Here is a 15,937-nt window from a genome sequence, read left to right on the forward strand (position 1 = left end):
AACCAGGAGCTTCTCCTACCCTGGGTTGGTTCTTTGCCTGGTCCTTCAGGCTGAATTTGTGCTGCTGCTGCCAGTCTGTGACGTGAGCCCAGGACCCTGAAAAGGAGAGTGATGCTGCTGAAGGCAGTGCCAGCTTCAAGGAAGCTTCAAGAAAACCTCGCAGATTAATTCAAAAGGGACACCAGCCCCAGGATTCGTGTAGGAAGGGACAGCAGATCCAGTCTGGGCAGAGCCTTGAAGAGGTGCCAAGCACAAGCAGGTTTGGCCAGGACGCTCTCAGGCGTCCCCTGGAGAGCTGCAGCGACAGCACCGTGGTGCCAGTGATGGAATTCCATCCCTGGGTGAGATCTGATTCCTAGGAGAGAGATCTCTGCTTCCCAGAGGCACCACAGCCTTCCCTGTCCCCACTGGCAGGCACCGGTGGCTCCTTAAGCTTTGAATGCTTGGGGTGAGTAAGGGCCATGGCAGAAAATTGCGATTTTATCTGTGAAAACGTGCAAAAAGAAGCACCTGTAACCAGTTCTTCTCCTCACAAGTTCTGTGCTGGCTGGGGCTCTCCCCGTGCTGGCACAGAACTCCAGGAGTGCTGGATGGGCCCATCCCAAGGCAGAGAGTCAGGGACAAATCCCACTACTCGTGATTCAGCAGCACCCCCGCTGGGATAATTTATCCACCCTCATTCCTACATCTTCCAGCGTTGGTATCAAAGGAAAACTTGAACACAACATCCTCCCAAGTCACTTCCACCCCTGATTTCAACTCATTCGCCACAGATTTGGCCGTCCCATAACCAGACACCACTTCTTAATTCCACTGCTCCATTGTGGGATCCCAAATAATGCCAAATACCGGGATAATGCACCTCGCCTGGCTGTGCCAGCCCCGGAATTCCAGCACAGGTCCTGTGTTGCTGTGACCTTTTCCTGGATTTTGCCGGTGTGTTCTGACCTCGTGCCGGGTGTTCCCTCTTTTCCAGCCGCCGCCATCCGGGCGCCAGTCCCCGACCAAGAACACCCTCAATGGGAGCCCTTCCAAATGCCCCCGGTTCGTGAAAATCAAGAACTGGGAGACGGGCTCCGTGCTCCACGACACCCTGCACCTCAAGACTGCCATGGTGAGTAGAGCTGGTAGGACCGGCCAAAGTTCCCTGAGCATCGTTGAGTGGATGGCGGCGTCTCCGAGATGGGTTTACCCGGGAATGCAGAAGTGGAGGAATTCAGTCTTGTCTCCAGGAGGGTTGGAATTTCAAACCTCTGGTGCAATAAACAGGGAGAGAGGGAAATCAATCTGGGATAAATAAGGAAAAGCATTTGACTTCATGCCAAGCCGGGGTGTGAATCCCATCTCTCCAATTGTCCGGACTGGGGGGGCAAGAGGTGACTGCACCCGGCCTGGCTGTCATCCCACAGCACCCCCAGGGAGCTGGGAATGTCCCTGTGTGTCAGACACCCCCCCCCTCTGTGTCGGCCATCGCTGGCTGCCCCGGCCCAGCTCAGGTGACCACCGGCGCCGCGGTGGCTCCAGAACATTCCTGTTCCCTCCTGTCCCCTCAGGCCACGGCGTGCACCGAGCAGATCTGCATGGGCTCCGTGATGACCCCCAGCCCCCACATCCGCAAGTCAGAGGACACCAGGACCAAGGAGGAGGTGCTGCTCCTGGCCAAGGACTTCATTGACCAGTACTACGCCTCCATCAAGAGGTGAGTGCTGGTGCTGGAGGCCTGAGGCTGCTGCGGGGGCCGAGATGTCACACGTGTGGCCTGCAGAGCTGCCTCCAGCCCTGGGGCCCAGCACAGGGAGGACCTGGAGCTGTGGGAGAGAGTCCAGAGGAGGCACCAGGATGATCAGAGGGATGGAGCAGCTCTGCTGGGAGGAAAGGCTGGGAGAGCTGGGATTGTTCAACCTGGAGAAGAGAAGCTTTGGGGTGACCTCACTGGGGCCTTGCAGGGCCTGAAGGAATCGACAAGAAACATGGAGAGAGATTTGGGACAAGGCATGGAGGGACAGGACACAGGGAATGGCTTCCCAGTGCCAGAGGGCATGGATGGATGGGATATTGGAAGGAATTGTTCCCTGGGAGGGTGGGCAGGCCCTGGCACAGGGTGCCCAGAGCAGCTGTGGCTGCCCCTGGATCCGTGGCAGTGCCCAAGGCCAGGCTGGACAGGACTTGGAGCAGCCTGGGATAGTGGGAGGTGTCCCTGCCCATGGCAGGGGGTGGAATGGGATGAGCTCTAAGGTCTTTTCCAACCCAGGTCATTCCATGGTCCCATGATTCCATGATTCCATGATCTGGTCTCCCACACCTGCGAGTCACAGCACGGGGACACTCTGGTGCTCCTTGAGCAGCTGCTTCTTCAGTGGGGTCTCACTCCTAGTGTTTGTTGTGTCTCTGTGCAAGTCGCTGCCCTCTGCCCCGGCTCCTCGCTCCCCTGTTATCCCAAAGCTGGGATAACCATCCGCACAAGCCCTGTGTGTGCAGGAACAAGGAATTCCAGGTGGAGAGCAGCAGCATTCCCTGCCCTCCGCCTGACCCGCCACCTCCTCTGCTCCCAACCTGCACAGATCCGGCTCCAAGGCCCACATGGAGAGGCTGGAGGAGGTGACCAAGGAGATTGAGGCCACTGACACCTACCAGCTGCGGGACACGGAGCTGATCTACGGGGCCAAGCACGCCTGGAGAAACGCGGCGCGGTGCGTGGGCAGGATCCAGTGGTCCAAGCTGCAGGTGAGCACCAATCCCACTGGAAATATCCAGGAGATTCCTGCCAAAGGGTTTGCTGGAGTTTGGGAGAGGCAAATCCTGCTCTCCAACCTCTGGGAAGCACAGCACAGGTACAGGGGCAGGTGTCCAGCACGCACGGCTCCCCTCGGCAGATTTGGGATGTTGGCAGGAGCTGGAAAAGCGTCTGTGGGGTGGGTGGAGATGAGGTGGCTGTGTCTGAAATGGAAGCTGGTGCTCCCAGGGGACGTTTTCCAAAATCAGATCCTGCTCCAATCCATCTCCCTTGCTGCTTCCAAACCTGTTGCTCCACCTGGAGAGAGGCAGCAGGACACATTTGTCCTCGGTACTGAGATCCAGCAGGAGAGGGTTTGGCTCAGTGCCCTTTTGGCAAGGGAAACGCAGAACAGGGCTGGAATCCGTGATCCCTAGGGAATCCCTTGGTGCAGGGATGTCCTCTCCTCCCATAACCTGGAACAAATCCAGTGCTGCTGAGCAGTTCCTGTGGCTGCTCCACACAGGGAATGGGCACAGCCCCTTCTGTGATCCTCCTTCCTGACCTCCCCATGCTTTTGTGGCTGCCCCTGGATCCCTGGAAGTGTCCGAGGCCAGGTTGGACAGGGCTTGGAGCAAGCTGGGCTAGTGGAAGATGTCCCTGCCATGGGCAGGGTGTGGAATGGGATCCTCTTTAAAAGTCCCTTCCAACCCAACCCATTCCATAATTCCATGATTCCCTGTCCCCCAGAGCTGTCCTGTTCCAGCTTTGAGTGCTGATCTACAGGAGAAGCCGGGCAGAGTCCGTAACAGTGGGGGGATAAGGCAGGCATGGCAGCAGGTTGGGAGCACGGGAACGAGGAGGATTTTGCCTGAGCAGCAGATGAGTCACCTCTCCAAAGCAAAAAGGGCAGCTGGATCTGATATCCACATGTTCCAAAGGCAGGGAACACATAATTATGGGGCTTTAGATCCCTGAGAAGCCACGGTGGTGCCTGGAGTTCTCCATGTGCTGTGTTGCCTCTGCCTGGCTCTGCCCCGGGAGCTGGAACATCCCGCAGGATCCCCACGACTGCTTCCCTGTTTCAGGTGTTCGATGCCCGAGACTGCACCACGGCCCATGGGATGTTCAATTACATCTGCAACCACATCAAGTACGCCACCAACAAGGGGAACCTCAGGTGAGCCACCAGGGAGTCCCAGGGTTTGTGTCCGAGGGCCTCTGGGTGTGTGACAATCCAGCTCTGGGCCAGCTGGAGTTGGCTCTGGGCCACCACACAGCCAACACCATTCCTGGGAAGCATTAGAGGGACCTGATCAGGGCTGAAGGAGTCCTGCTGGTCCAAGTCTCTCTCTTCTTGCTCCCTGTGGGACCTCAGAGGGCAGATTTCCCCGTCATTTCCCCTTTCCCTGTATTCTGCATCCAAGGCAGACTGCGGACTGCTGAAACCCCTGTTAGCAGCCAGGAGCTGGCAACACCCCGTATTCTGGAGCCGCGACGTCCTCCAGTGTGACAACTCTTTGGGGCTCACTCAGGCCACACCCAGAGGTGGTGGCAGGTGGGGACAGCACCTTTTCCTCCACTCCTGCTGCTCCTGGCATTCGCCAGCGCTGCCTTTCCCTTGCAGATCCGCCATCACCATCTTCCCGCAGCGCACAGACAGCAAGCACGACTTCCGCATCTGGAACGCGCAGCTGATCCGCTACGCCGGCTACAAACAGCCCGACGGCACCATCCTGGGGGATCCCGCAAACGTGGAGCTGACCGAGGTACCCAACCTGCCCTTCCCGGGGCTGCTGGGGACACACAGGAATGCAGAGGGACGAGGGGCTGGGTCAAGCAGGTTGGGATTGGCCAGCGCGGCGCCGCGGGGTGAGGTTGGCTTTGGGTCACCCTCAGATATTTTTCTGGGAATAAAGGCTGGGTTTTGTTACTTTTCTGCTTTTCTCACCCATTTCCCCATCACCGTTACAGACACAAGCCGTGATCTACTGGGGTTCTGTTCCAGGCTCATATTTAGCCCAAATTCCCCTGACCTGGCTGTGGGTGGGCTGGGACGGGCCACTCCCTGTTGTAGCTCCCTTGGGTGGAGGTTTTTGGTCAACCAATCCTGTTGAGATCCATGCCCAGGAGCGTGCAATTCCCTGCCCACAGTGCCTGAAGAGCAGGTGAGCTGCTGGGACATCAACCCTGCCTTTATTTTCCCCATAGATCTGCATCCAGCAGGGCTGGAAGGCGCCGTACGGGCGCTTCGATATCCTGCCCCTGCTCCTCCAGGCCAACGGCAACGACCCGGAGCTCTTCGAAATCCCGCCGGAGCTCGTGCTGGAAGTGCCCATCCGGCACCCCAAGTGAGTCAGGGGCAGCCCCAAAACTGCCAGAGGGGATCAGCAGGGCTGAGCTCCTCTGGTTCCACCTTTGCCGTGGCTTGGGGGCTTCACCCAAGACCCTCTCCCAGGTCCTCCCTCCAGGAAAGCTGGCAGGGCCGGGAAGGAAGTTGTGTCCACGTCTCAGGGCTTTCCCTCATATCCAGATTGATTTTCTTGGAAAGTTTCCCTTTCCTTGCTGTCTCCCAGGCCTTACACCACTCTGTAGTCACTTTGTCCTCATAAACAGCCCCAAAGGGAGGTACTGATGGAAATGTTCTGCTCAAGTCCTTCACCCTGGCGGCAAAGTGACCGCCCCCATCCCCCTGCCTGCATTGGGCAGGGAGTTCCCGGCTGGTTGACGTTTTTCCTGGCAGGTTTGAGTGGTTTAAGGACCTGGGCCTCAAGTGGTATGGGCTGCCAGCTGTTTCCAACATGCTCCTGGAGATCGGGGGCTTGGAGTTCTCCGCCTGCCCCTTCAGTGGTTGGTACATGGGCACGGAGATCGGCGTCCGTGACTACTGCGACAACTCCCGCTACAACATCCTGGAGGTAATTCCTGGTGCTCCTGGAGGGTGAGGAGTCACTGGGGAGCAGGCAGGACACTGGGAGGGCGTTGCCTGGAGTGGGAGAGCGCAGGATATCCCCTCTCCTGCAGCCACGTGGGCAAGGGTTGGAAAAACCTCTGTGTCCCATGGGGCCAGCAGGTGTCCGACACACAGCCCATGTGATCCCTGTGGAGATTCCCAAGGAATCTTAGGGATCAGCAGGCGCCTCGGTTGAGGTCAAGTGCTGAAACATGAAAGGGTGCTGAGATGCTTGGTGGCTCCTCAAGGACCACCTGAGCCTGCCCTTGGGGAACCTCCAGCTGGTCCCACGGCTCAGGGACTGCCCACACTGGGAGAGACCAAGCCAAGCCATGGGAAGGTCTCCATGCAGGGGATGTGGATCCATCAAAACCTTCCAAGGAATGCTGAGTTATTCTTTAGAGGGGCTCCATCCCTCCCCAGTCTCCTGAAACCCAGTGGGGTGGGAGCAGTGTGAGTGTCCAGCTGCTCCTGGTGGCCTTCTCAGCAGCGTTTGGCCACCTGCCCCTGCTCGGGGTGGGGGAACGGCCATGCTCCTGCCATGGAGAGGGAAAGACAGGATTTCTCCCCAGAGGAAGGCACAACATCAGCCCTTCCCTGCCCCGTGGGTGCCGTGTGTCAGCCTGGGCCTCTCCTCTGGGTTCCTCTGCCCAAGCAGACATCTCCAATCGTTGGGTTTTGGCCATTAAATGCCTCCCCTCCTGCCGTGTGTTGTTACAGCAAGTGGCCAAGAAAATGAACCTGGACATGAGGAAAACCTCGTCGCTGTGGAAGGACCAGGCCCTGGTGGAGATCAACATCGCTGTGCTCTACAGCTTCCAGGTTCCTCGGGACGCTGCTTGGTCTGGGCCGGGCTGGAGGGACACGGGGAGTGGGTGGGACCAGCGTGGAGACATCCACCCAAGGACGACTGGGCCTCCCTAATGTGGGCTGCTGCAGTGAGATCTAATCATCTCCGTGCCCTGGAGGTTGTAAAACAACTCTGCCAGCACCTGAGTTCTGCTGGTCCAGAGGGAATATCCCGATACAGGGAAAACCCAGCCCTTCTGGCTCATCCATGAGGCAGGAATCAGCCTGGGTCCTCCTCCAGCCTGCACTTAAGGGCTGAGCAACAAAACCAGTCCTTGGCAAGCCAAGCTCAGAGGGTGGGAGTCCTTCCCAGAGCTGGGTCCGAGCTGCCCCATTGGAAGAGCTTCCCAAGGTTCTGAGCAGAGGATGCTCCATCCCATTGATCCCATCTTTGCTCGGCCCAGGGCAATTAATGGGGGGAACATAGGAGCCTCCTTGGGAAGACCAGGGTCAGCAGCCACCTTGGATAATCCCCAAAGGTCCTGTACGACCATGGGAGTGAGGAATATTTGGGACAAACAGCTCCAACTGTAAAACTTTGGCTTTTGCCCTCTGGGGTGCGTTGACAGCTGCTGGCTCTGCTCTCTTGTGCCCCGACAGAGTGACAAGGTGACCATCGTGGATCACCACTCGGCCACCGAGTCCTTCATCAAGCACATGGAGAACGAGTACCGGTGCCGGGGGGGCTGTCCCGCCGACTGGGTCTGGATTGTGCCGCCCATGTCGGGCAGCATCACCCCGGTGTTCCACCAGGAGATGCTCAACTACCGCCTGACGCCCTCCTTCGAGTACCAGGTGCTGGCCCCGCCTTCGCCTTCCACCCGTGCCTTGTGGCCACGGGCGGGGTGGGCGTGGGAGCTCGGGAGGTGCAGGAAGGAGAGGGACACCACCCGATTCCTTCCCAGGCTGTCCCTCAACTCCGTGACGAGTCCGATTGACGTTTCACCCTAACAGGGTGTAAGAGTGGGGTTCTGCCCCTCCCTGGGAATGTGGGACCCCTGAGCTCCCAACTTTTTAATCACACGGAGCTCCTTCCCTTCGGAAGTGCCTAATGGGTGGGGGAGGGAATGGCCTGGAAAACACCTCGATCCCTGCCTTTCCAGGCTGCAGGACTGAGGGGATGGCTCCTGCATCCCTGCCTTTCCAGGCTGTATCCCTGCCTTTCCAGGCTGCAGGACTGAGGGGATGGCTCCTGCATCCTGGGGATTCGGCAGCGGGACAGGAGCTCCTGCCCAGCAGGCCCAGCAGGGATCAAATGCTGCTGCTGGAGCATTTAATGCTCCAGCCCACGGGAAGAGAAGTCCCCGAGCAAACCCTCCCTGGTTATGCAGCCATCCCTGCTCCGGTGCTTTCCACACAATGTGACCTTTAGTCAAGAACCCTTAAGGAATAATCACAAAGCAGGAGCAGTCTGTTCACTCCTGTAACCAACCCACCAGGCCCCCCGGTGCTTCCTGGCCCTGATTGCAGCCTGCAAGGGCACGGAATGAGCTTCTGTGTGCTCACTCCTGGCTTCAGCTGCCTCCCCTTCCCCAAGGGCCTCTTAGGGGAAAAAAAACCTGTGGCCAGGGTGGAGGGAAGGATCTGTTTCCATCACCTCTCCCCTTCTGGCGTTGCTTTCTTTTTGCCTGTGGCCTATTAACGCTCCTCTCGAGAGGTGACAGAGTGGTTGGCCAGATGCTGTTACCAGCCAGGAGGCTTTATTAGATTGCAATTTTCCTGGGCATGTTCCATTGCCCAAAAAAAAGCCCCTTGAGGCTCCGAGGATCAGAGGGGAGAGGGAAAGCAGTGGAGTGGCAGCTTTTCCTCCCCTTCCTGACTGGAGGAATTTAACTCTCAGTGCCGTGGATGCTGCATTTCTCTGAGCTCTGAGCACTCCCCACCACCTGATCCCTGCTTTTCTCTCTCCTAGCCGGACCCCTGGAACACCCACGTCTGGAAAGGAGTCAATGGGACACCCACCAAGAAGAGGGCCATTGGCTTTAAGAAGCTGGCAAAGTAAGTACCAGCAGGCTCTGCAAAGGCCTGGAATGTTTGGGGCTGGTCCTGGATTTAAGCACCCTATGGGTGTGTGCCTCACCCCATGGATGATGGGCTGGACTTTGGGCCACTGGAGGCTTTACCTGCCATGAGGGACATCTGGGGACACAGGCAGCCCTTTGAACACCCCCTTAGGCCACCGAAAGGGCTGTGAGCAGGTGGATACCAGATCTTGGGCATTGTCTGTTCTCCCGAGCTGTTCATTCTCCAGGAAGGAGGTCTTAATGCTGGGGGATGGCTTTCCCACTCTTTGGGTGTTTCCCACTCTGTGAGGGAGTTTTGCCTGTTTGTCCTTCCCTTGGAGCAGGAAGATCCCTCCCGTCCCTGTTCGGGGCTGTGCTGGCACCAACGAGATGAAACTCCCGTCCATATTCCTGCTTTTCCCAGTGACTTTTCCCCTACTTGAGGAGCACCTGCCTCCAGTGCGTGCCCAACCCTCCCAAACACCTGCTTTGGAAGGAAGGGGGGAGGTGGGAACGAGGAATCTCCCTGCAGGTAGCAGATGGATCAGGGCTGAGCTGGGATTCACACTTCATGGTCAGTTGACCCCTGGCAAGGGGCCACACCAGTCCCTCTTCCGTGCCAAGGCTCCTCAGCAGCAGGGACACAGGAATGAAGTGCAATTTGGACCCTTTGGCTGATCCTGGCCCAAATTCCTCCCCTGTGGGCCATTGGCAGAGAGGAGCTGCTGGTTCCGTGGCAGCAGAGCCCTGGGCCAAGGCGGGAGAGGGCTGGGTGTGCCCTGGTGATGGTGGCCAGGCTGCCAGGTGGCCCTGGCTCGTCACAGCATCTCCCCACGCTTCAGTTTCCCCGAATCTCTTCCATCAATTTGTTCCCACTCTTCAGCTGTCACCTCCTGCGAGCTGTTTTCCGTGGTGCATCCATAAAAAGGCTCAGCAGCTGAGGAATGTGCTCCTGCAGCTGACGCTGGGGCTGGGTGAAGAGAGGAGGATTCATGGAGTTTGGAGGAAAAATGCTTTTATTGCTGCGTGCCCCGTTGAGGGATGGTTTTGTAAAAACGTGAGCGTGGCAGGTAATTTAAAAAACAAAAAATCCCCGTCGTTCCTGATGTAGGGAAAGGAATTACCTCGGTAATTCACCATTAATCCTGTCTGGATCTGAGCTTATCAGCCGTACAAGAGGCAGCCAGAGCCCAGAGCCCTGAGCGTGATTTGGTGCCTGCTCAGACTCAAAATTCTGGCCAAATCCGAGCCTTCAGCCCTGCCCCTCCCGCCCCATCCCTGCCCTGGTGCCAGTGCGGGTCCTGGGGCCAGGGGGCACTGCCACCGTGGGGAAGGAAAGGGCAGGACCGCGCTGAGGAGCGGGGACAGCAGCAAACAACTATTCCTGAGGCTGACTCTGCCGTGGAGAGCAGCTGCCGGGGGCGGGCAGGATAAACCAGCCGGGGGGAGTTTCTACCTCTACTTTCCTACTTTTCTTCCTCCCTAAATGATTCCCCAAACCCAGAGCATTCCTGGGCAGGCGGGGCAGGGGGAAGCTGAACTTCTCCTGCCCAGTGTGACCATTCCAGCTGCAACCTCCATTCCCCACAGCTCATCTGGAGGGGATGCAGGAGTCCTGCTGAACTCAAAAACGCGGGGCAGGGGCTGTCAGAGTGAATCGAGCAGCCCTTCCTCTTGCAGAGGCCACCAGAGATGCTCGGTGCTCCCTCAGCCTTCCAAAAATTGCCTCCTTTTCCCTGTTGCAACATCAGCCTAAATCCAGACCTGATGGAGTTCTGCCTTTCTGGTGGCCTGTTTAGGAAAAATGAAGATGTTCTGCATGCAAGGAAAAACGGTGTTGAAGTGATTATGAATGTCCCTAAAATGACAAACCCACAACCCTTGTCCCCATCACGGCGCTCCCACTGGTGCCACCGACAGGGAATCAGCGTTCCTGGTGCTGCATCACCCCGGCCAGGAGCAGAGAGAGGCTGCTGACCTCGCTGGGCTGCTGTCAGAGCTGAGCCAGTGGGGAAAACTGGAGGAGAAGCAGCCAGTCACGGCTTCAGGCTGGGGGAACAGCCAGCTGGGCACAGCCGTGCCAAGGCTCGGGTAAAGGTGGCACCCCCTGGCCTCGGGAGAGCTGCTCCTGCCAGGGGACTTCACGGTGTCACCGCAGTGCGAACCACAGGCACCGAGACAGCTCGGTGTGACCTCGGTGTCCCTGGGCTCTGGGGGATGTGTGGAGCAGGACTGGCCAGGGCGGCTCCTGCAGAACCCAGCTGGGTTTAAGGGATGGAGGAGCTGCTGTTCCTCCTGGAGCTCCAGCTCTGCTTGGTTCCAGCTTTTCCTTCGGCATTACCTGCCCCGAGTTCTTCTCCTGCTTCTCTGCCCCTGCAGAAATACCACCCCCGTGCCTGGTTGAGCATTTTCCTCCTTAAACCCATTTATTTGAGCTCTGTGTGCAATTTCCCTCATCTCCTCTTCCTCTCTGACAAGTCAAGCTCTTCCAGAGCTTTCCAAATTTCCCAAAATTGACGGTGCAGCTTTTTAAGGCAGGCTGTTCTTTTAATAAGGAATGAAAAGGTCTGGGGTAGAGGCACAGCCGAGGACCAAGCTCTGACTGGGATTTGTTCCTGCTTCCCAGGGCTGTGAAGTTCTCAGCCAAGCTGATGGGCCAAGCCATGGCCAAGAGGGTCAAGGCCACCATCCTGTACGCCACGGAGACGGGGAAGTCCCAGGTCTACGCAAAAACTCTGTGCGAGATCTTCAAACACGCCTTCGATGCCAAGGTATTGCACCAGCTCCCGACTTGTGACGGGCGTGAAATCATGGGTGTTCCAAGGAAATACATGGAAAACAGCTGCCAAGGGCCTTCAGGATGTGACCTTGTGGGTCTGGGTTGGAGCCTGCACAGGGATTCTCCCAGCTGATTTCGTGCAGCCATTGCAGCACCTGTTTGCCCGTGGTCCCTTGGGTGGCAGCTCCAGGGCTGCCCGTGTCCCTCAGGGCTCCAATTCCCACCCTCCCCATGCAGAGATCTCAGGGATGCACTGTTCCCATCCCCAGGAGGCTCCCAGCTCTTTGTAACCTCCCTGTGCTCCCAGGTGATGTCCATGGACGAGTACGACATTGTGCACCTGGAGCACGAGACCATGGTCCTGGTGGTCACCAGCACCTTCGGCAACGGGGACCCCCCTGAGAACGGAGAGGTAGGACAGCAGCGAGGGGTGGCTGCAGCAGGGGACAGCAGTGGCACAGCAGCAGGAACAGCCTCTTTCAGCTCAGACTGAGCTGGAGTGACCCAAACCAGGTCCGGGTGCTGTACCTGCCTCCAGCCTGCCCTGGAGCAGGGACATCTCCTGATTCCCTGCTGGGAGGCAGCCAGTGACCCCCTGCCAGTGTCATGCTGAAGGTGACAGTCCCCTGGCAGGGGGCTGCCACCTCATGCAGCCCTGGGCAGCTGGGAACAGTGAGCAGGGAGCAGAGCCACGGCCCAGGCTGTGCTCGGGGCTTTGTTTCCTGCAAAACCTGGCAAAACTGATGGCCTTTTTTACTCTTTTTCTGTAGAAATTTGGCTGCGCACTGATGGAGATGAAGAATCCCAACTCCAACCTGGAGGAGAGGAAGTAAGAGCACTCCAACCCCTTCCCCTCCCACTCCAAACCCCAGCGTGCAGAACAGGTTCCCTGCCTTCATCCTCTCCCAGGGGAGTGGGAAATCCTGAGGCAGGTCTCACATTTGCAAATATCCAGGAATGGGGCCTGCCTGGAGAGCCAGGGAATGGAGAGGGTGGAGGTCCCAGGAAGGACAAAAGCACAGAGTCAGGGGTGCCTGTGGATCCCTGCTATTCCCTGGGATGGCACCTTAATGCTTCTCTCAAGAGGCAGGAACCTATGGCAAAATAAGTAAAAGTAGGAATTTCCCCCAAGTCATCGATTCTGAGAGCCAGGGCCTGTCCAGGAGACACCAAAATAGTACGAGTTGGAGGTAGAAGGGAGTTCCCAGCCTTGCAGATGTAGGTGGGGGAGGGCTCGAGAACCAGATTTAGCTGCAAGCATGGTGTGAAAAGATTTCCAGGGAAAATAAAAGCCGCGATAATCCTGTGATGTTTGTAACCGGTACCTTGGAGACGGAATCTGGGATTGCAGAAAATCCCCCTTCACGGGAAGATGAGCTTTGAGCATCTCCGTGCGGATCCCCAGGGGGCTGGGAAGGGAGGGCAGTGTGAACAATCGTTTGGGGTCTCCTTTTAGCCGTGAAGGATAAAATATTTCCCTGAACTGGGACACAGCTCCACCCTGGAATGTCTCCTGAGCTACCAACTGGCACAGGGCTGCTCCTTAATTAAGGACGGAGCAGCCCTGGCCGGGGATCCAGGGCGATTCCAGCGCCCTGGCCTGCAGCGGTGTCACGGGGCTGTGGAGCGGTGACAAACACGGCGGGACCGGCCCGTGGCTCTCTGGAGCTGGCCCTGCTGCAGCCCCAAGTGCTGTCCTGGCCCAGCCGCCGGATGGGTCCCTGCAGGGCTCCCCAGCTGGAAACCCCTCAGGTTCCTGATGGCCTCAGGGGGGACAGTGATGGAGCAGGACGTGCAGGCTGCCCTGGAGGGCTCTGGATGGAGATAGGGGCAGTCCACACGTGGTTCTCACTCCAAGGATCTTCTCCTTGGGTGCTGCCCAGGGCCAGTCAGGAGATTGGAGGAGTTAAAAGCCCCTGAGCTCGGTGCTTGCTGTCCCAGACACGCCAAAGTGTGATTTAAAGGCTGGCAGGAGGTTCTGAGAGCCAGGCAGGGACACCTTCCACCACCCCAGGGTGCTCCAAGCCCTGTCCAGTCTGGCCTTGGGCATTGCCAGGGATCCAGGGGCAGCCACAGCTTCTTTGGGCACCCTGTTTTTGCGATTGCCCCAACCAATATCCAGCACCTTACTAACATCGAGCACGCAAAAGTCCTTTTGCCATGAGAAAAGGAGACCTGGAAGGGACTGTGAGGGGAAGAGGGACAGTGTCAGCCTGGCAAAAGAGATCTGGAGAGAGCAGTTCCTGTCCATGCACCTGCCCACGGACTCCCAGCTCCACCAGGGAGTGCTGAGGCCCCTCAGGGTGGGGTGGCCTCTCCAAACCCCAGTGTCACAGGACCCTGCCAGGGCTCTGCAGCCCCAGCTCTCTGTCCTGAGCCCTGAGGCTGTGCTGGGGTTGATATTTGGCTCCTCACGTCTTACAGTGAGGGTTTTCCAAGGGTTTTCCGAAGCATTCCTAAGCTATTCCTATTCCAGGGCCTGCTGTTCAAATGCAGCCCAGCCTTCAGCAGCCATCCCGCACCACAAGGACCTTCTCATTCCAGAGCAAGCTGCTGCTGCCCCGACGTGGGGAACTGGGGCTTTGTGTCCATCTGATCCAGGGGCTTGTGCTGCCCTGCACAGCACCTGGGCTTGTGGAAAATCCCCCATCACTGGAAGATGAGCTTCGAGCCTCTCCACGCAGATCCCAGAGGCTGGCGAGGGAGGCCACGTATCCCGGGGTAACCCGGGGCGAGGGCACGGCCCAGGGACAGCGGAGTGGAGGAGCAGAGGAGCGTGGAGGTGTGGGAAGAGAGGGGGAGGCTGAGGGGCAGAGGTGGCACCGGGGGCGCTGTGACCCCGGCTGTCACTCGGCTGCGGGGCCGTGCCGGCTGCGGGAGCTGTGCCGTGACTCATGCACACACCACTGCTCACTGCTCTGGCTGTAAATTTAGAAACTCTTGTGTGGAGCAATTTTGGAAGATGGTTCAATTCAGAAATACTTCTGCTGTTGTCAGATTTTTTTTTTTTTTTTTCTCCGCTCCCCTTCCCCCTCCTCATCCCTTCTTCTCTCACTGTGTTTTTTTTTTCTTTATTTCCCACTTCCTGTGAGTGAAAAAAACCCTCAGAATATCTCTTCAGACACACACCCGACCTTGTGTGCTGCCAGGGAAGGACAGGTAGAGCCAAAGGTCCTGGCAGCTCTGCGTCACTGGGGACAAGGTGGTGGCCAGCACCTGGGTCAGCACAGGGGGAGGTGACAAGGACCTCCTGGAGCATTCCTGCTCCGGCTGGGGGATGCACAGGGGTTGCTGTGGCTTTACCCGGGCAGGGAACACATTCCCCTGCTCACGGAGTGGTGAGCCCTGAGCTCTGGCTCGGTGTCCCCCACATCTGGGTCCCCTCTGAGCACGAAGCCAGGGGAGAGCCGCGCAGGTGACACCAGGGTAACCCTGGGTGCTGTCGCTGCCCACAGGAGCTACAAGGTGCGGTTCAACAGCGTCTCCTCCTACTCGGATGCACGGAAATCCTCCAGCGATGGCCCCGACTCCAGGGACAACTTTGAGAGCACGGGGCCCCTGGCAAACGTCAGGTACAGGGGACAGGGTGGGGGGACAGAGCAGGGGCTGGGGCTGCACAGAGCCTGTCGCTCCCACCTCACCCTGAGGTGTTTTGGCCATGTGCACACCCCTCCAGGCTGCTGTGGGCGGTGGTGGGACAGGAGGGGACACGCCAGTGTCCCTCCCAGCTGGGCAGCCACAGCCGTGCCCCCTCTCCGCAGGTTCTCCGTGTTCGGGCTGGGCTCCCGCGCTTACCCCCATTTCTGCGCCTTCGCCCGCGCCGTGGACACGCTCCTGGAGGAGCTGGGCGGAGAGAGGATCCTCCGCATGGGAGAGGGGGATGAGCTCTGTGGCCAGGAGGAGTCCTTCAGGACCTGGGCCAAGAAAGTCTTCAAGGTAAGCGGGGGCTGCCCTGGGGCTCCGGGGAGAAGCAGGGGGCAGAAGGGCAGAGTTAGAGCTGGATCTGAACCCAGCCTCCTCTTCCCTGCACCGGGACACTCCAGCACCACCTCAGCCCACAATAAAGAGGTTTCCACATTTTGGCGGAGCTCTGGTTTGTGCTGACCACCCAAAGCCACCAGTGTGTTGAGTTCCTGCGTTATCCCAGATATCAGGGAAGGAGAGCACCACGAGACGTGCCTGTGGTATAGCCCTACAATTCTGGGGACTCCTTCTCCACGAGGGTTGGGACAAGGGGGGTCAGCGGGGGTCAGGGAGGTGCCTGAGGGCCTGGTGTGTGCTGCAGGCAGCGTGTGACGTGTTCTGCGTGGGGGACGACGTCAATATTGAGAAAGCCAACAACTCCCTCATCAGCAACGACCGCAGCTGGAAGAGGAGCAAGTTCCGCCTGACCTACGTGGCCGAGGCCCCGGAGCTCACACAAGGTACAGGCGGGCTCACCTGGAGGGCTCTGGCTGTGGGGCAGATGGGCAAGACACAGGGGCAAAGGGGCCAAACCCCCTTTTTGTCTCTGTTAAATTCCCAGCATTTCAGCCCCACCTTTCCCCCCGTCCCAGGCCCAAGGAGTTGCCTGTGACAGTCCCAGGCCCCTCTGGCTGGTCCCTGTCTGTGTCTGTAACAGAGATGTTTGGATAGGACCT

At 58.4% G+C, this 15,937-nt stretch overlaps 1 protein-coding gene across 4 annotated transcripts in view; it reads left to right on the plus strand.

Annotated features, from left to right (window-relative positions):
- The window catches only part of NOS1 (nitric oxide synthase 1), a 69,360-nt gene that overhangs the window by 42,952 nt on the left and 10,471 nt on the right, over positions 1–15,937 (plus strand). For all 4 annotated transcript variants that reach the window (XM_032128234.1, XM_032128232.1, XM_032128236.1 and 1 more), the window contains exons 4-19: positions 977–1,114; positions 1,554–1,699; positions 2,562–2,724; positions 3,802–3,893; positions 4,341–4,482; positions 4,925–5,064; positions 5,457–5,631; positions 6,387–6,488; positions 7,116–7,310; positions 8,428–8,513; positions 11,145–11,289; positions 11,605–11,709; positions 12,068–12,126; positions 14,753–14,869; positions 15,059–15,233; positions 15,583–15,721. In XM_032128234.1, coding sequence (XP_031984125.1) covers positions 977–1,114; positions 1,554–1,699; positions 2,562–2,724; positions 3,802–3,893; positions 4,341–4,482; positions 4,925–5,064; positions 5,457–5,631; positions 6,387–6,488; positions 7,116–7,310; positions 8,428–8,513; positions 11,145–11,289; positions 11,605–11,709; positions 12,068–12,126; positions 14,753–14,869; positions 15,059–15,233; positions 15,583–15,721 — 2,119 coding nt within the window. The remainder of the gene's footprint in view (positions 1–976; positions 1,115–1,553; positions 1,700–2,561; positions 2,725–3,801; positions 3,894–4,340; positions 4,483–4,924; positions 5,065–5,456; positions 5,632–6,386; positions 6,489–7,115; positions 7,311–8,427; positions 8,514–11,144; positions 11,290–11,604; positions 11,710–12,067; positions 12,127–14,752; positions 14,870–15,058; positions 15,234–15,582; positions 15,722–15,937) is intronic.

This window comes from Corvus moneduloides, chromosome 18, assembly GCF_009650955.1.
Source record: "Corvus moneduloides isolate bCorMon1 chromosome 18, bCorMon1.pri, whole genome shotgun sequence".
NCBI classification, from domain to species: domain Eukaryota; kingdom Metazoa; phylum Chordata; class Aves; order Passeriformes; family Corvidae; genus Corvus; species Corvus moneduloides.